This window comes from Camellia sinensis, chromosome 3 (assembly GCF_055761805.1).
Source record: "Camellia sinensis isolate YWXY chromosome 3, ASM5576180v1, whole genome shotgun sequence".
In the NCBI taxonomy this organism is placed as follows: Eukaryota; Viridiplantae; Streptophyta; class Magnoliopsida; order Ericales; family Theaceae; genus Camellia; species Camellia sinensis.
The window spans coordinates 76,148,200-76,168,627 of NC_138963.1; the positions used below are offsets into that span (position 1 = coordinate 76,148,200).

Sequence of the window (20,428 nt, forward strand, 5' to 3'; positions counted from 1 at the left end):
TAAAACAAAAAAAACTAATATATTTTGAATGACTTTACAAAAAATATGTAATTATATGGTGACTTCTTGACTTTTTGATTTTTGACTTTTTTAAACTTTTGCACTAAAATTGGAGCTTGCCAAACAAGGCCTTGTTCCAAGGAAACTAAATTCTAGTCTGTAAGTGAACATTTGATTAGACTATGTATGCATATACAGAGACTTACATAGTAGCATCATCACAAGAAAGTCTTATCATTTTTGTAGAAAGGCATGCTATTCTATTTGAGTTTGTAAAACTAGAATTTCCTAGCCGTTGAAACAGCCAAAATACAGATTGAATGCCAAGGCAATGAACACAGTTAGCATGGACTCCAGGCCTTTCACAAGGGACTCAACCCTCTCAATCAACTCAGTAACCTATCTTTCATCCCCACAAGTTCTTTCCAATTGGGGTTAAAAAAAACAAAAAAAATAGCATTGAGAAACTGAGCATCAAAAGAAAATTGGGATCAGGAACCCAGTTAATATAAATATATTTGCCGCCTTGGAGAAAATAGAAGGGGCTAGCGGGCTAGGTTGTTAACTAGAAGAATTTGTGTTAGCGCCTAATGCAAAGCGTCTTCTGGTTCCAGTTCCAACCCTCCTATCCTTTGTTTGGGAAAGGCATGGGCATCTAGGGGACACTTGCATTTCTTCTGTAACTCGTTGAACCTATCCACATCAAAACTGCGCCTCTTGATGAGCTTCCTTCGCCTCGACAGAAAAAGCCTCTTCCTTAGGTCTTGGTAAGTTGGGTCTCTCGAAGTAAACAGGAAGTAGGCATAACCTATGACTAAGCCAGTGGTGGTGGTGAAAAATGCAATTGGCTCCATAACATCCCATGAGAATTCCCAGAATGTAAGACGAAAGAAGAGCCCGACCTGCATGATAGCCAACCCTAGCCCTGACCAGAGGATGCACCGGACCTGCTTATGTGCCAGCATGTCGATTTCTTCCTTCTTCTCCTGGAGCTTCTTTAGCTCATCCCTCCTGGGGTCGTCTTCAGGTGTCAGGGCAAGGGGCACTGCTCTTCTAACCAGATCCACCACCTGAATACATAGAAGTACATGGAACAACAAAAATCAATTTAAGTAATAATATCAAATATGTAAGGCTTCTAAACAGAAAGGACCATGAATGTAAGAATTGTGTGATTCATGATTAGATTCATACGTTTTGATATGAGTTTCAACCAAAAAGATGTTTCACCCCTCTATCAAGAAATAAAGAAGAGATCAATTAATTATATTAATGTACATAATTTTATATACATGTATATATAATTTAGTAATATTGATAATTCATTTTATTTTAAACATTGTGTGTATTTTTACATGTATATATACATATATAAGAATATATTATTTTTTCATAAATTAAATTAGATTATATTAAATAAAGTGCTCTTATGATTCATGATTCACTATTGTAGCAAAACGATTCACGGTTCGGTTCACTATTTGACAATAACGGAAATGACAGATAAATTGGGAGGAAAAAAAACTGTTGAGACTCACTGAAATAAAAATTCATATCGTGTCAACAACTCAAGCCAATTTATCCCAGTTGGATAGCCGAAAAAAATCTAATTAACAGATCTAGGGCATTCAAGTAGGCTAAATAAAGAAAGAAACACGATCCACGGGTCAAATGTTTCATTTCAACAGTCTAAGAGGTACACTTGCAGAAATCAAAATCACCATATGGAGAGAATAATCATAGAAATAATAAACCTCTAAGAAGGAAGGTTAAACTAAGAAGAAAAAGAAGAAGAAATGGCAATCATAATTATGTCTAGTTGGACATGCACACATTATGTATGACAGGGCCAGCCCTGAGGTAAAGTGGGCAAGGCCGCCGTCTTGGGCCCCCAAAATTCTGTCTGAAAAATAAAACCCCAAAATAATTTTAATGTTAAGTTATGTTTGGTTAATTATTTTAGTCTTAAGTTACGTTTGATTTATTAAAATAAAGTAGAATAGAGTAATCATTTCATCACAATGTCTATATTCACGTTTGATTTACTAAAAAGATTACAAACAAAATCATCATGCACCATTGTGAGAGAATAGTAACGTTATAAAGAGACTAAGAGATGACCGTTCCATTCAATTCAATTTTATTTCAGTGAACCAAACACTACATTATAGTATTATTAGTTTAAAAATGAAAGTTTAAACAAACAATTGAATTGATGAATTATTTAAAAATAATGGATAGTTACTTGCCAAATGTATGAATTTTTTTATAGAATATTGTTTGACTATACGAGTAACAATTACTTCTGGAGAATTTTTTGAAGTTAATCAAATTTTACAATTTAATTTATTATGTCAAGAAAAGTGTGAATAAATTAATAGTGTTAACAATAACAAATTCAAAATTTATCTCAATAATTATGATTTATGTCAATAATTATGTGTCCCAAATGCAACAAATTTATGGAAGGTACAAGCAAAAAATGAAAATAAATTGAAGATTTTTTACCAATATATATATTTTCAAATATGTATGAGAACCCGGGCCCCCCCATCTTCTGAGTTCACCTTAGGCCCGCAAAAAGTTAGGGCCGGCCCTGGTTGAGTGTACCTCATAACTTTGCATAAAACTCTCATTTTATGTCTAAAATACTCTACATTAGTTTGTAAACACAATTTTACTCTAAATAAATAAAGTACTTAAGAAATATGAAATCAAGCCATATTTTGGTATCCTCTTGAACATGACAATTAGATAATATGACACACTTAAACACAAACCTGTACACAACACTCGTACTCAAGTCCGGGTATCCATATATGATATACCACACAAGAACTTGGCACCTTTTGAATTGTAACACAATTTAAATTGAGGCTATACTGGTAACTGGTTGCTGGAGTCTTAATCACTTGATTTGCAAGATATCACCTATTTTTTAACTGATTCCATCTCACTCTATATGGCAGATAGAAGAGTACATCTTATGTTTAATGTTGTTGGGGACATTGCTTGGTGCAATGGCAAAAAGTTTGGGCTGTCAAGTGTAGTACACAGGTTCAAGTCTGAGAACAACTACTTCGTCCAATTAAAGGTAAAGGTTAGGAACACTAAGTAACATAGATAATTGCATCAATAATAATTTCACTCAAACTTCATTAATATGGTACTGAGCCTTTGATTGATCGAAGCATTTCATTTAACATAGATTGGGCTCTGTAGAGGGTTGCCAGCTGCATTTTCATCAGTTTATGAAGGAGCTCTTAATCAGCTAATGAAAAGAACATAATTTTAGAGCTGTAAGCAGAAAGTTTTAGATAGCATCATAATACTGTAATGACAAAAAGGAAAAAATTAAAATAAAAAGCTACTAAGTAAGAGCAGAAAAAACAACTGAGAGGGGAAAGGAGGATAAGCAAGAAGCATAGGACAAAGGCTTGAATAAGTAATAATTGTATGCAACCAATCGAGTGAAGCGATTGCCAGAAACAGAGATAAATCAAAACGGGTTTGAAACATCATCACACAATTAGCATTTGGGTATATCACATGATGTGACACAAAAAGGAATACAATATCAGGATAAATGCAATAACATTGCAATACTGGCATCAAAATTCCAAAAAAAAAAAATACTTACAACCAAACCACCTAAGACAAAAAGTTTAAATCAGCTCACCAGAATGAACTTTTGGTGAATGTTTGTTCTTCATTTCATGCCTTGGACAACAGAAAGTTGTAAAACTAGAAAAAAAAAAAATGCATAGCAGGAGAGAAAGACATTACTAACTTATAAACACGGATAGATCATAGAAAACCATAAATTTCCAAGTGCAAAAATGAACGGATAAAGGCTCTTTTGATATGACGTAAGTCGAATCGCATACTCTACAGTTGAAATCCCTCTGCAATTCTTAGGCTTTCAAATGCCGACAGAGCTTCAAAAAGGTTGGCCTATCATACAAAAAACAAATCCTTTTGTACATCGTAACCCCAATCTGATACCTGGAAATTCTCTACATACTGAATACCAAACAAATTGGCCGCAACCCCAAGTAGTGTAGACAGAAATTCATGAATCCAACATAATCAATTCCTGGATTCTCAGTCTCAACATGCTTTGATCGATGGACTTTTTTTTTTTTTTTTTTTTGGTTGTTGTTGCTCTCATCTCTTCGTCTGCTTGAGAGTTGACACAATCAAGACTCAACATTGGGGGTTTACAAAAGAATTGGTAGCACCAAACCAATTCACTTCAAATTGAAACCCCAGGTTATTATGACTTTAAATGGAAGCGAAAAAGAGTAGAGAATTAAAGGGAGCACATGATCTATTCCATTGCAAGATCGAATATCCTTTTTTGTATTTCCCAATCAGAGGCCCCACAAAAATTACATTTAAAAGTGAAATGCATGGTTCCCCCAGACTTTTGTGACTAATAAACACACAAATTTGGAGAGAAAGAGAGAGAGAAGTACCTTATCGGGATGAAGATAGACTTTGTCTCTGAAGAGAAGAACAACACCGGCCTCATCAAGAACACGGGCGAAAGCAGCAGCTTCGTGGCGAGATTTGGCAACGCCCATACTCTCACAGGCTTGGAGGAGCTCAGAATAGCAGATCACCTCTTTCTCTTCACCCCCTAGCTTCATCTTCAACGCTTCCACATTTACCAATCTCATCAGCTTCTTCGCCTCCGCAAACGACATACTACTATTATTATTATCCCCTCCTCCTCCGACCGCATCACCACCACTTCCGCCGCCGCCCGACTCCGTTGAAAACGATGCACACACCACCCTCAGCCCTAACGCCGCCTTCGCCTTCGGTTTGTACCCAACCGCCGACGACAGACTCTGTTTCAGGAAAATACACGACCATCTCCACATCATCTCTCTGTCTCTCTCTCTCACACGATCAAATTTATTCTCTCTCTCTCTCTTTATGATATCTCTCTATCTATCATCTGCTGCTTCCATAACGTCAAGTAACTGATTTGAATGCCTTGGATCTCGAAGACTAGTGGGTGTGAGAGGAGAAGAGAGAGATATAGAGAGTAAAAGATGGAGGGCGGAAGTGGGGCGAGAAAAACGGGGCGGACAATTTGACCCATGATGTGTCCGTTAATGATGTATTTGTTTAGACAGATTAACTGAATTAAATTTGTAGGGGTGCAACTCGGGCGGGTTCGGTCGGGTTGGGGGTCTGTCCAAGCCCGACTCGAATTGTATTTGGCACTGCCCAAGCCCGCCCAAGCTCGACCATGAACCCGAACATTCTTGCCCAAGCCCGGCCCAAGCTTTGTATTTTGAACTCGGGTTGCCCGAATTGCCCGAGTTCAGAAACCTGTAGGTAGATCTAAGGGTAGACATAAAAGATGCTAATCTAATGGTAGAAAACTAACCAAAAAAAAATAAAAAATAAAAATTAAGACTAACTCTTTTACTTAATAGAAGACTAACAAAAATAAAAAATAAAAATAAAAATTAAGACTAACTCTTTTACTTAATTTATATATATTACATAATTTATTAAATTATATATATATTATTTATTATATAAGTTATATAATATATTAAATTGAATTCGGGTTCGGGTTGCTCGGGTTGGCCATTGGTTCTGCCCAAGCCCGGCCCGAATTGCAATTCGGGCATCAAAAATCTGCCCAAGCTCGTCCAGATTACAAGATATAGTTGCCCAAGCCTTAAAAAAACTCGGGCTGGGCTCGGGTTGCTCGGGTTGAGCCCGCCCGAGTTGCACCCCTATAAATTTGTATATTATATTTGTTTAATTATAAAATTAGATGTTTAAATTAAATTATTTTATTAAATCTTATATATTTATCAAAAATGTTTAATCCCCTTTTTCTCTCACCCCTTTGACTCCCTTTTCCTTCCATTGGCCAATTTTTCTTTTTTATTTTTTTTCTTTTCCTTCTCCTCCAATCACCACCCGCCACGTGTGTGTGGGGTGGTGGGGCTGGTGATTAGAGAGGGTCTCTATCAATGCTCTATATTTATTTAGTCAAAAAATTAAATATTTAGATTAAGCTGTCTTATTGAATCCGACAAGTCCAAGACCCCATTGTCATGGAAGCCCTTTCTTTATTTCTGTTTGCGTTGAATCAACCTGCTTTATGGACAAGCGGAAAACCTCCTTGTATCGTATTTTATTTAATTTTTAGTTAAGATTTTTATATTTTATTTTACTTTACTTAATATAATTAAAATTAATATAAATAAAAAATTGAAGGCAAAAAATAGGAAAAAAAATATCATTTTAACCTTTTACTCCAGAGACAGAATTATTTCACTTTTTTTTTTTTATCCCACGCTCTTCATAAAACACAATAATTCTACATATAAAAAATTAATAAACTAATTTGTATTTTTTGAATCACACGTCCACCCATCCATCCCGCCTATTCGGCGAATAATGTTTTAGAACATTAAATTTGGAACTTTAGAGCATCACTAATGATGTGGCACAGTGTCCCCCACCAAAGTGATGTGATGTTTTGGTTTGAGTTTTTTTTATTTTTTTTTTATTTTTAAACTCATTAGAGCTATTAGTGGTCCAAAAATTAGTGAGATGAATCACCACTCCCTATTCGGCAGTGCTAGGGGCATTGAATTTTCGAGGCGAGGCATTCCTCTCTCTTCCTCTTTCTTTATTTTTTATTTTATATATATTTTTTATTTGTTGGGTTATACTTTATTTATTTATTTATTTGTCTGAATGTGTTGGTTTAGTTATTTTTTTGGAAAGGTAGGGTGGACATCCCGAATTGGGATCCTCTTTTGCGCTCCCTCCTTGCATCCTTTCTTGTAGGGTCTTTGGGCTCACTTTTAAGTCTAATTTTGATAATTTAAATCGTTCATATTTTAAGATTTATTCAGTATATCATACCTGTAAAAAATCAAGGTGATCGGATATCAGAAAACATGTGTTCGGAAACCTGTTTACTAAATTCTTTAAAAAAATAGTTTTTAGTTCGATTTTTCCGAACACATGCTTTCTGAAATCCGATCAACTTGATTTTTTACAGGTATGATATACTGAATAAATCTTAAAATATGAATGATTCGGATTATCAAAATTGGGCCTAAAAGTGAGCCCGAAAGCCCTGCAAGGAGGGAGCGCAAGGGGAGGATGTTGACTCGGACATCCCATATTAACTTGGGCTTGGTTTGACATAATTAAAAAAAGTTAAAAAATTATTATATTATTTAAGTCATATCATTTTATTTAAATTATATCACCTCTCTATCACATTATTTCAAACCCAACTTATACTCAACCCATATTTCATAAAAAGTCAAAAAGTATACTTATTTAGGACACCCCAAACAACTCCTCTGGGTTAGGTTGGTTGGATTATAAATTGATTGATCAATTAGATTGCTAGTTAAAATTTTGTAATTCTATATAATTTTATACCAGTTCATGCTATATTTTTATTCCTAATTAATTAGTTAATTTTATCATCTAACCAGTTCAACTCAACGCACTTACCTTATCAAACCACATAAGCTGAGTACGTGCGAAATGCCTGATTTTTTGGCACACCTTTACACGTAATCACCCTTCAAAAAAAATTTTTTTTGAACCAACGCAGCTCAACAAATATATATATAATAAAAAAAAGCAAAACAAAAACACAGCCCAACAAATAGAAAAGACAAAAAATAATAATAATAACTAAACCAACACAGTCCAACAAATAAGTAAAAAAAAATTCAAGGCATTCGAGCCTCGACCATTAGAGGCCAAAACATTTCCCCTATGTAGGAGTGTAAAAATGGCCCGTAGCCCATGAACGGCCCGAAGCCCGACCACTTCCCGAGGTGGGCTTGGCTGGTTTAGGTCCGAGCCCAAGTCCAACCCAAGGTCTTGGGCCTGGGCCATCGTTTTGAAGTCCGACCTGGCCTGGCTCGTGGCCCGGTCCATCGACCCACTCAAGGCCCACTCAAAAGCCCGGCTCGAGGCCCAGTGTTATTTTTAATGGAAACTAATAAAATTTTGATGGAAAAAATAAAAAAATTTATTTAGGCTCGGTCAAAGCTCGAATACCCCTGGGCTTGGGCTTGGGCTTGGGCTTGGGCTTGGGCTTGGGCCTAGGCTTAGTTTTTTGGCCCGTGGGCCTGGCCTGGCCTGACTTTTGACCGGAGCGCGCAACCGGACATGGGTCGGGCCAAAATTGCACCCCTACCCCCATGCGTATTTGTATTTAAGCAGAGTAAAAATGTTACATCTCTTTAATTTAAGAGTTCTAAAAGAACACTAATAATGTAAAAAACAAAAAAAAATCAAAATTAAAACATCACCTTACATAAAATTCAAACACTAATTAAAGTTATTAAAGCTCTTAATTAGAGCTCATAATCTTTCTTTTTCTATACGGTGGTGCTACATATATTAATTAGTGTACTAATATTAATTATGATATTATTATTAACTCTACTTATTAATCATATTATAAATATTAAAATTTTATAAATTACAACACATTATTAATTAATATATTAATTAACACATATATTCTTTTTTTTTAAACGGAATAGGTAGGTAAACCACTCGTCCACTGGTAGTAGTAGGGCTCTTTGTCAATAAAGATGCGGTTTTCCTTACCCCAATGGCTCTCCCCAGCTGTCCCCACATCGCTCAGTTTTTAATACAAATTGTACTATTGGGCCCCGTTTGTTTCCAGAGATGGAATGGAGGGGATTGATAGTAAGGGGATTAATAGTGAGGGGATTGTTAGTGAGTGTCGTTTGTTTTCAGAGATAGAATAGAGGGGATTGATAGTGAGGGGATTAATAATGAGGGGATTGTTAGTGAGGGGATTGATAGTGAGGGGATTAGTAGTGAGGGGATTGATAGTGAGGGGATTAGTAGTGAGGAATTGTTAAATTATTTTTATATAAAATAATAAAACAAATAAAAAAATATAAAAAATTAAAAATTATATTTTAAAAAAAATTTCCAATATATAAAAAATAAAAAAAATAAAAAAATTTCTAATCCCCTCACTATTTTTCTAATACCATCTCTACCTCCTCACTATGAATCCCCTCCCCAAGGGTATTAGTAATACCCTCCCTATCTCTCAAAACAAACAAGGTATTAGTAATACCAAAGTATTAGTTAGTCCCAAGGTATTAATAGTCCCAAGGCTATCTCTCAAAACAAACACCCCATACTAATCCCAAGGTACTAGTAATCCTAATCCCCTTGCTATAACCCAAAACAAACGGGGCCTTGGTGTTGAATGTAAAACAAATTATTACGTGTAAGTATTTGGGCCTTTATAGAGTAGAATACGGGGTCCCCGGTGTGACCTTGATGTGTTTCCTGTCGTGACTAAAATGATACAGTTTTATTTTTTATTTTTTTTAAAAAAATTTATTATGTTTTTATTATATTTTTGGCATGATAAATTATACTTTACTTTTATATTTGGTCATTTTTCTACTTTAATTCTTAAAATTTATTTTTTTATTTTAGAGTTTAGGATTTAATTTTTATTTTTTTTTTTAATTTTAGGGTTTAAGGATAAAATTTATTTTTTTATTTTAGAGTTTATGGTTTAGGGTTTAGAGTTTAATTCTTAAAATTTATTTTTTTATTTTAAGGTTTAGGATTTAGGATTTAGGGTTTAGGGCAAAGTGTAATTTATCATGCCAAAAAACATAGTAAGAATATGAAAAAAAAAAATAGAAAAAAGAGGGTGAAACTGTGCCATTTTAGGCACAGCAGGAAGCACAGTAATGGCCCTGTGTCCTATAGAGTAAGGACGTAATTCAATAATATATTTATACCATCTCTAATTGTGTATTAAATCTATTATCAAATTTAAATTTGATAAAAAAGAAGTCATTTTTTAGTTCCAACGTTTTCATCAAATCAACATCAAATTGAGAATATTAAAAATGTTTCACCAAATAGAAAATATCTAGAGCTTTTAGCATTTTATTGTTTGGTGCAGTTGATTTTGCAAAACCGAATGATCGGCCGGACGTTCGGCCGGATGTCCCTCGGTCATCCGCTGAATGTTAGAAAACTCATAGCAAAGCATACTAAAAGTGGGAAAATATTACTGTTGCCAGTCGATTGACTGGACTTCTGCCCGGCCGTTCTCTCAGTCTATTCGTGTGTTGATGATAACCAAAAATGCTCCGTTGAAAGGCTGAATATCAAATAAAATATTTATTTAAATTTAATAAAATAAATGATATACTGTTAAAGATGTCTTTATGCATGTATTAAAATTTGTTGGGACTTACTAATATATATATATATATATATTTTATATTTATGAAAAAGGAGAAGAAAAAAAAAAAAGGAAAAAGTAAAAAACAATAATGATAGTCTTGTCTCATTGATTCCATCACACTCAAGCTCACCCTCTTTCTCTAGGATAAAAAGTAAGACATTCAAATGCGGTTTCTCTAGGATAAAAAGTAAGACATTCAAATGCGGCTTGGGCACGAGCCAGGTCTTACATACGTTGACGCTGTAACTCAGCCCTTGCCCATGGTTGAAGACACTCAAGAAAGAAGAATAGCTTGTCTTTCTCAGACATGTCACGAATATCCAACATAAGCCCAAAGAACTGCTTGACATACTCACGGATGTTGTGTGCTTGAGATCACGTAGAGCACGTCTAGCATTCTATTCCACATTCATTCTCTGGAAAGAACTGGAGCTCATGCTTGAGCTGCTCCCGAGTCTCCATATAGTGCATAATTCCAAAAAGGAAGTTCCAGTCAACACTGTCATAAGCCTTCATTGAGTCCAGTTTGATGGCACATCTAGGGGAACCTTGATCTCAACCCCCCTCTCTTCTCACTAATTGGATATTGCGTCGAGAGAAGCTATTTGGTGGTGTTAAGGTATGGTCACGTGGTCCTAGGATTGTAAATAAGTTGAGGGGGGTTTTATTAATTGAGTTCGAACTCAGTTCAGATCGAATCAATTTGGCTTGATAAGATTTTTTTTATATCATTTATATTATTTAAATAAAAAAATATTATTTATATAATTTAATAAATAAATAATATATTTATGCTATTATTTATATATATATATATTTATATATTATTTAATATATAAATAATACATGGAAAATGCATAAGACCCCCAGTGGGGGTGCTGGGGGTCTCTTCCTATTGGCCAAAAAAATTGCTTTTTTTTTTTTTTTTTTTTTGATTTTCAGCCAATGGCAGCACGCCACGTCACTAGGGGTGCCACTGGGGGTCGGAAGCATCACTGATAATACATTTATTATATAATTTAAATAAAGATAAACAATTCGAACTTATTCAAACTCGAGTTTAACTCGTTTATTAAATGAGTCAAGTTGAGCTGAGCCGAGTCGAGCCAGCCAGCTTGTAAGTAGCTTGGTTTATTTGCAACCATATGTGGTGTTTGTGTATGTCGTGATTGGTGGAAAAGGTAAGATTCATAATTTTTTATTGGGTGATTGAAGAACAATAAAGGGTATGACAGTTTGTGATTGGTCAAGGCATGACCATGTAGCCGGGGTGTGCACAGTGCCATTTGAGTATAAAAATATAAATCAAATCGTGAATGACAGATCAAAAAATAACCAAACCGGTTTAAGCTATTTCAATTTGCTAGTTGATTAAAGAATAATCTTAAACAATTATTAAGCATTTACATAATATATATAATACTAATTTGCATAATATTTTTCATATATAACACTAACTAATTTTATATATTATTTTATATATATATATATATAATACTAATTTGTAATAAATTTCATATTTTAAATCTCTCACACATTGATTTTTTACTTTGATTTTTTAGAAAAGGTAATATATATGTATTAATTATAGCAGAGCGAGATAATTTCAAAGACAGATTATAAATTTTAAATTATGTATCAAATTAAAACACGATCAGCGAGCGAACCGGCACGAATTGAATGATATTTGCACAGCTCTACCACGTAATGTCCCTGAACCACGAAATAATTTTTTTTACAGCTAAGGTTTAGCAAACCTACTAACTAACAACCTAATTTAGGAACTTGGTTAGAACTTAAAAATTGACTTTTAACTTATTTTAGATCATATCAGCTCTTTATTTTTTTATATATAATTTTTTAAAAAAATTTAAAAATTAAAAAATTAACTTTTAACCATCTTTTCAAAATAAGAATGTACCCATTTGTACGGGGAAGAAATAATTCTCCTCGTATAATCCTGTTGACTAAGTCCACGCTTCTCCGTACGACGTCGCTTTGTCACCTGAAAACACAAACGTGAGCTAGCCGACGGGTGTGTGCCGGAAACCTCTCCGATGCCTAAGTCAGAAAACTTGATAAATAGACAAAGCTCAATGTATTCAGGAAGCAAAATTGTATGTTGTGTTATGTTACCTCCTCCAAGGTGATGCTAGTGAGCTTTTATAGGTTTCGAGTGGCCCAATCCTAGTAGGACTTTTATTCCTTCATGCAGAGTCTTCCTAGGATTCATACTTCTAAAGGATAATGCTTATCCTTTTACACCCCCCCCACTGCTTAAATCAAGTGTGATGGTTTTTACCGCGGCCGAACTACCAATTGACCGTCGTAAACTGGCTAAGCTGAGTCACAAGGTAGGCCGAACTATCCGTAGTTCGGCCTTTCCTTTTACTTCTCATCTCGGTTCTCCTTTGTATGAATCATGATGTGCTAGGACCGAGCTATCCAGAATACGTCATAACCGGACTAACTCGGAGACCAGACTAACTCCAAGTGGTCCAGACCGAAGTAGCTTTACAATTCCTGAGCCGAAGTAACTTCATCTCTTTTGGCCAGAGTAACTTCATCTCTATTGGCCGGAGTAACTTTTATCTCTTTTGGGCCGGAGTAACTTTTCGGCCCTTTTAACCTAGTCCTTCGCACTTTGGGCCATAAAGTCCATCTCATAGCTCGGCCCAATTTTCACCAAAAATTACCCTCTCAATTGCCCCTTAATTCCATCTGCACAGCATGATTGGGATTACCTAGTGACCAGCCGAGCCAACGTTTTTAAGCTTTTCCAGCCGAGCTAAAAAAACCCTTTAGCCTTTCTAACCGAGCTAAAAACTGTTTAGCCTTCTGGCCGAGCTTATTTCACTCCAGGCCATTTTTGTCCGGTCAAAACGTCTCTTCAATCACTGACTGTAACGCTTCACTTTCCAATGACACGTGGCAGGCTCTGATAAGCTGTGGGCAGCTGTCACGCCGCCCTCGTACCACGAAAATTTCGAACAGTTTCCCGCTCTTTCTCTCTCTCTTTTCACAAAACAACTCCTCCAGCCGTGAATCATTCACCCACACATTTCACCCTTTCCTTTCTTCGTGCCTCTGCTCTTCTAATCCTGGTTCGTGTTCTTCTTTTGTTGCTACTGTTTTCATCTCCAGTCCCCTTTTCTTCAATCCGGTAAGCAAATCTACTTTCCTTCCATGTTTTTGCTTTTGTATTTGTTCTATGCATTTTGTTTACTGTATTTTTGCAAAACATGTTCTTCCATTTCTGCTTCGCTTCTGTACTTCCATGAAAAAATTAGTAGAACTCATGCATGTATGAACTATTCTGTAGAAAACTAGTCTTGGATCCAAAATCATGTAGCAACCGAACTAGGATACTGTTTGTCCTACATAGGTAGATCACTTTAGCAAATAACCGAACTAGAACTTGTAGAAGAAACAGCAGTTTCAGTAGGTTATCAACTCTTGAATAACTCTAACCGGGATAATCCCACCGAACGAAGTTTGACTTTATTAACTAGGGAACCTCGGTCTTCAACCGAGCTAAGCCTTTGGGGCTAAGCCAGCTTTCCTAGTTTCTAAACCAAACTCAGAAAGCTGCCCCTAGAGGCTCAACCGAAAATAACAAAACTCCTAGTTCAATCGATTTAGGCCTTTGGGGCTGAACCAGCTTTCTTAGTTTTTTAGACCGAACTCAGAAAGCTGCCCCTAGACGATGAACCGGTCTAACAAAAATTGTTTCCAAAGCCAGTATGCCGAGATGCCTGCCAAGATTTGGCTAATAAGAACCTTACTCAAACCGAGCTACCAAGCATTTTGCTGAACCGAGATAGAACCTGTCCATAAAGCCGAAGTAGGACTCTTTTACCTCGCTTTTAATTTGTAGCACGGTCCAATCATCTGTGCTTAACTCCTGTGTTTTCTACTTTGCAGACTTAGGTTGCCCAGGCACTCCTGCGTGCGCTCAACCAAGCTACTGAGCATAATTTTTTTCACCGATATAACTTATTCGTAAATTATACGATAGATGGGGAAGTATAGATACCTAGTAAATACTCCGGGCGGCCTAGCCGAATTCAGGAAAGACTACCAAATACCTGATGACGTCCATCTGGTCTTGGCCGAAAAAGACGTCATTCCCTGGGACAATGAAGGCTTCATCCCCTTCACTCTTTTATCCGTTATAGAAACCGGACTACGGTTTCCAGTCCAGCCATTGATTTGCGAGTTCCTTAGGCAAACCAGACTATGCCCAACCCAACTATCTACTAACTCCTACCGCATCATTATGGGAATAGCCGAACTGAACCGCCAAGCCAGACTAAACCTTGGCCTGGCCGAAATCTTCCATCAATATTCCATCGGCTCAAAAGAAGATGGGTGGGTTTATTATCTTAGAATACGTCGCCGCCGAGAGAAGATAATTAAATATACACCGGACAAAGACTTAAACGACGATGATTTTTTCTGGGTCTCTGGGAACTTTGAGGATTTTCAAGCCCAAATTCCTGGCCGACCTATAAATTGGAAAAAAGGAGAGCCCGGTAATTTAACTTCGGTCTTCTTTCTTGCATTTTTTTATTTCGGTTTGTTAGTCTATCAGCCGAGCTAACAGTTCTTCTCTTGCAGATTCTGCCCACCTTCATTCCTTATACAGTTATCCAAACCTTGCAACTTTGCGAGCCGCACTACGATATCCAGAACGTAGCTGGGCCAAATTGCTGCAATTCGAGCCGACCTACCGATACAGCGGTCGTCGAAAAGCCAGAGTAACTGACTTCCTTCTTGAAGACGCCCCAGAACCGGACCCATCCTTGCCCGAGATTAGACTAGTCCCGCTTACAGCTGAAGAAGAGATGGCAAAAAAGAATAGAGTCAGGGCCCTTTTAACCGAGACAACCAGGCCCGAAGTAACGCCACCCAGCCAATTGCAGCCTGCTGTTGTGGCCCTCCCCTCTCAACAGCCGTCCTCTTCCCGCCGAACCAAGCGAGCTCGGACTGCCAAAACCGAGCAAACTTTGGTTGATGAAGAAGAACCTGCTCTTCCACCGAGCTTACCACCGAGCCCCCAACCGGAGCCCTCTGATCGAACGACCGGTTGCTGGGCACCGAAACTTATTTTCAACAACCGAGACATCCAAGCCTCGGACTCGATTGTTGCTGAAAAAGACCATCAGTTGGCCTTCAATCTGGCCAAGGGTGTGTGCCTCCCCAAAGACATGGAGTACCACCAAAAACAACTGAATACCGAACTGAAGGCCATCCGGTCAACGACAAAATCCATGATTCTAGTAAGTGACTTCGGTCGCCTCTCTGTCTACTTTTCTTTTTTCAACTTTTACTTCGGCTAAAGGGAAATCTTTGCTTTGTCAGGCCATTCAGAAAAACCAAATCACTCATAGGAAAGTGCTGGAGCTTAGAAAAATAACAAGGCAAGCCGCAGCAGAGGCTGAAGCAAAAGCGACCGAGCTAGAGGAGGCCAGAAAGCAAATGGCCGAGCTACAAGGTGAGATCGGCAGACTAACCGGACTGGTTAGTTCGGCCGAAGCCGAAAAGCAGAAGGCTGCCATTGCTCTGAAGGACAAGTACCTGCGCGAGCTGGTAAAGCTTGAAAAGAAGAAAGATGCCGAAATATCCCAGGCAAAGGAGAGCGCAAAAGAGGCCGAAAAGAAAGGCTTTAAGGAGGCAGAGGATATATATGTCAAATAGTGTGGGGCCGCCAAGGATCTGTTCTTTAAGTGCGGCTAGAGGGGAGCCGTTGAGAAGCTCGGTCATGATCCACAGACCGAGGTTTTCAACCCTCCAGCCTACTTTATACCGAACTCCCTCATGGAATATGCAAATGCCATGCAACAGCAGTTTCTTGAGGGCTCAGACTCTGATGAAGACTCTGCCCCTGAGGATACTCCGGTTGTGCATGTAGATCAGGCAGTTCGGTCGGAGCCCATGGCGGAAGATCTAACTATTGAACAACCAGGTGAAACCGTGGTTCCGACCGAAACCACTCTTGCGACTGAGAACGACCTTCCGCCTGAAACCGGTCTTCATGTTGATGCCGATGCTGCCTTTGACGCCGAAATTGAAGATCTTTTTTCTTGATTTTGCACTTTTTCTTTTTTTTGATACTTTTTGTCTTTGTAACCGGGCTATGCCCCCCTGTATTTGCTTTTCAATGAATGAGAATTTTGTTTGAACTTTTATTCCGATTTCGGTTTTTGTTTGTTCGGACTAACTTATGCTTACCAGCCAACCACTCTTTAGCCGACATAATTACTTCGGCTGAGGAGTACTCAGAGTTGGTGTTAATCCAGCCAACCATTCTTCAGCCATACCCATACTTCGGCTGAAGAGTACTAAGAGTTGGTTTAATCCATCCAACCACTCTTCAGCCATACCCATACTTCGGCTGAAGAGTACTAAGAGTTGGTTTAATCCAGCCAACCACTCTTCAGCCATACCCATAGTTCGGCTGAAGAGTACAAAGAGTTGGTTTATTCCAGCCAACCACTCTTCAGCCATGCCCATACTTCGGCTGAAGAGTATAAAGAGTTGGTTTATTCCAGCCAACCACTCTTCAGCTATACCCATACTTCGGCTGAAGAGTACTAAAGAGTTGGTTTATTCCAGCCAACCACTCTTCAACCATACCCATACTTCGGCTGAAGAGTACTAAGAGTTGGTTTAATCCAGCCAACCACTCTTCAGCCATGCCCATACTTCGGCTGAAGAGTATAAAGAGTTGGTTTATTCTAGCCAATCACTCTTCAGTCATGCCCATACTTCGGCTGAAGAGTACTAAGAGTTGGTTTATTCCAGCCAACCCCTAAGTTAGTTTTTTCCGGCTAACTTAGAACATTGTTTGGTTATTCCGACCAAACGTCCTGCAGCCTGGATCCTTATCCTGGGCTTAGGAAGGGTGTTGGTTTATTCCAGCCAACCTCTAAGTTAGTTTTTTCCAGCTAACTTAGAATATTGTTTAGTTATTCTGACCAAACGTCCTGCAGCCTGGATCCTTATCCTGGGCTTAGGAAGGGTGTTGGTTTATTCCAGCCAACCTCTAAGTTAGTTTTTTCCAGCTAACTTAGAATATTGCTTGGTTATTCCGACCAAACGTCCTGCAGCCTGGATCCTTATCCTGGGCTTAGGAAGGGTGTTGGTTTATTCCAACCAACCTCTAAGTTTGTTTTTTCCAGCTAACTTAGAACAAAAGGTTTGCAATATTCCTATCTTTACTAAAACTGACTTTTACAAAGATCAACTCATGCTGAAAAAGAATTGGTTGTCTTATTGAGAAAAAAGAAGAAATTACATGCTTGAAAGAAAAAAAAGCTAAAAATAAAACAACTTGAGATTGGCCGTGTTCCATGGCCTAGGGATTGCTTTGCCGTCCTTGTCTTCTAGGTGATATGCCCCTTTGCCTGCTAATCCAACCACTTTGTAAGGACCTTCCCAGTTTGGCCCTAACTTGCCATCTCCTGGTACCAAGGTGTTTCCCATTACTTTGCGCAGTACCCAATCACCGATCTTGAATTGTCTTGGATGCACCTTTTTGTTGTATTTTTGTCACGACCCAAACCCGGCCCTATGGGTTTAGCACCGTAACCGGCCAGTAATCCAAGATTACCGAAGGCCTGCTGAACAGTAATACAGTAAAACAGAGTACAGGGCCTGGCGGAAGCCAAAACAGTAATTAAACAATATCCAATGAGCTGCGACGGTCTGCATGCCAAAAAGATTTTTCATGCATTTATACATACACAAACAGTACAGTCTATACAGAATTTACAGTCACACAGTACAGGGACCTAATCCCTTGATAACAGTACGGTAAACATTCATTCTATACAGAACAGTTAGACAGTATGAAGACAGGCGGGGGAAAACAAACAAAACACCCCCAAGCCATAGCATGGCAACTCGGAACCTCGCAGTGAGGCACAAAGGCTGGCTTGACAAAACTGGAGTTACCCTGACGCTCCTAGCTCCGATCTGGTGCCTGTACACCTACATATATATATGAGCAGTGAGCTAAAGCCCAGTGAATAACATAAAGCGTAAAGGGGTTTAGAATGAATGTCCTTACAGTAATGAAAACAGTTCAATTCAATCAGTATTTCAGTTGTTCAGTACGGCAAACAGTCATATGTGGTACATCCATTAGCATAACAGTAACAGTAGGTCTTAAAAGACCGAACAGTAATGATGGCCATCAGTCAGTAAACAGTAGTGGTTCCACGAGGGAACCGACAGAGATCTCTGTAACAGTAACAGTAACAGTAACAGTAAACAGTAGGTACTAAGGATGCCGCAGTACAGTTCAGAAATAAAGGACATACATTCATTCAGTAATACCAGTTCAGTAAACAGTTCAGTTCAGTATTCAAAAGATATCAGTTGAACATATCTTTACACAATTGTTACTCACAGAGTTTGGGCTACAGTATGCTAGAGCGTGTCTCCCCAGTCGCCAACCCTACACAGTTAACAGATTGAACACACTAAGCTACGCAGTTAGGAAAGATTAACAACTTAATCCCTAATGCCTCGGTGTGTTCTACATCTATATCCTCAACAAGATGTCTTAAACTAGGCCTAAGAATGCCTAGGATGGGATGAGGATGCAAAGATGTACACTTAAAAGCATTTTTAGAAAAACAGAGTTCCGCTCGAGCTCAGGTTTCCCCGCTCGAGCGGCAATGCAACAAAGGTACACGCTCGAGCGTAAACATTCCCGCTCGAGCGTACTGTAAAAGTACTGGGTGGGTGAAATCTACGCTCGAGCTCCCAGTCCTCTGCTCGAGCGGACTGCAAAACAGTGCAGAGAGATGCTGGATGCTCGGATTCCACGCTCGAGCGGCACTTCCCCCGCTCGAGCGGAAGTGCGAAATCTGGAAAACCCAGATTGCACCTCCAAGCTCCAAAACCAAGTTCAAAAGCATCAAAACTCGACCTCTTGGGCTAAATTTCCAGAAAACACATGTAAACTCATAGTTAAACATGATTCAAAACTCAATTTGAGAAATCAAAGCCCAAGGGTGTTTTATTCAAACCCGATTTCAAACCATTTTCCAAGGACAATCCTCAAACATGACATGCATGATCTTTAAATCATTTTCAAAGCTTTAATGCTGTTTCAAAAGAGCTCAAACCTTCAAAAACAAGATGAACTCATACAGTATGACCAAAAGATGGACATGCATGTGAGGTATTATGAACTACAACCTCAAAACTCCAATATATGTACATGCATGCAACAATCAAGCTTCAATTCAACAACAATGAACCAAAACAAGACTTAGTTCTACAATGAAGCATGAATCATGCAAGAACAACTCAAGGACACCATTAAGATGATGAATGATCTACCTTAGGTGTAGAATTAGAAGTGAGGGAGCTCAAATAGGCAGATACACTTCAATTTCAAGCAATTCTTCAAGTTGACTAAGCCAAACCCCCAAGAACAATTCTATTCTCTCCCTCTCTCCCTCAAGGTCGGTGATGTGCTCAAAATGAGCTGAAGAAATGTTTTGATAAAGCATACACAAGGCTCAAATATGAGTAAACAAAGGCCCCACTAGATGGCAAAAGTGTAATTACGTCAAACTCTTTAATTAGCTTATTTTAATCTAATTTAATCATACCCAATCAGTTTTCAGGTAAATACACCATAAAATCACATTAATTACAAGGGTCATGGAACATCAATCGGTTTCTAATTCGGCCGCCGATAAGGCCTTCAATTAGCAGTTTAAACATATAAGCATGAACAGATAATCATACAGTCAAACAGATAGAATGCAATTAACTAACATATACTCAATCAATTCGGTTTCCAATTTTAGTCAGTCAGTTCAGTACTTTAATCAGTTCAATTATCAGTCATAATCAATTCAGTTTAACGATAATCGATGGTTATCGGTAATCAATCAGTCATAAGTCGGTAAACAGTATGAGGGTTGTTACAATTTTCTAATTAACTCTCTTTGGTATGAAGCAATGTGAACCAGTGCCCTTTCTCTTCTTTCTTCCGCAAGGTCGAGTTCCAGCACTATGGCTTCTTCATTTAGGTCTGGATCAAAATTTTTGCTTCGAATTGTGGGGAGGCCAACTTCCAGTGGGATTATTGCTTCCATTCCATAGGCTAAGGAGAATGGTGTCTCT

The 20,428-nt window shown here is 38.1% G+C and overlaps 1 protein-coding gene across 1 annotated transcript; it reads right to left on the minus strand.

Moving 5' to 3' along the window:
- Positions 1-237: 237 nt before the first annotated feature.
- Positions 238-5,118, minus strand: LOC114318453 (calcium uniporter protein 1, mitochondrial). Its single transcript, XM_028265344.2, has 2 exons — positions 4,479-5,118; positions 238-1,070 (listed from the first exon to the last, which is right to left on the minus strand). Exons 1-2 carry the CDS (start codon positions 4,890-4,892, stop codon positions 588-590), a joined length of 897 nt encoding a protein of 298 aa, XP_028121145.1. The 5' UTR covers positions 4,893-5,118; the 3' UTR covers positions 238-587.
- Positions 5,119-20,428: the final 15,310 nt, after the last annotated feature.

Excerpts from the sequence above, each read along its gene's own strand:
- LOC114318453 (XM_028265344.2), bottom strand. The coding sequence starts at position 4,892 with ATGATGTGGAGATGGTCGTGTATTTTCCTGAAACAGAGTCTGTCGTCG. Across the intron at positions 1,071-4,478 it reads TCTATCTTCATCCCGATAAG|GTGGTGGATCTGGTTAGAAG; the intron begins GTACTTCTCTCT and ends CTATGTATTCAG.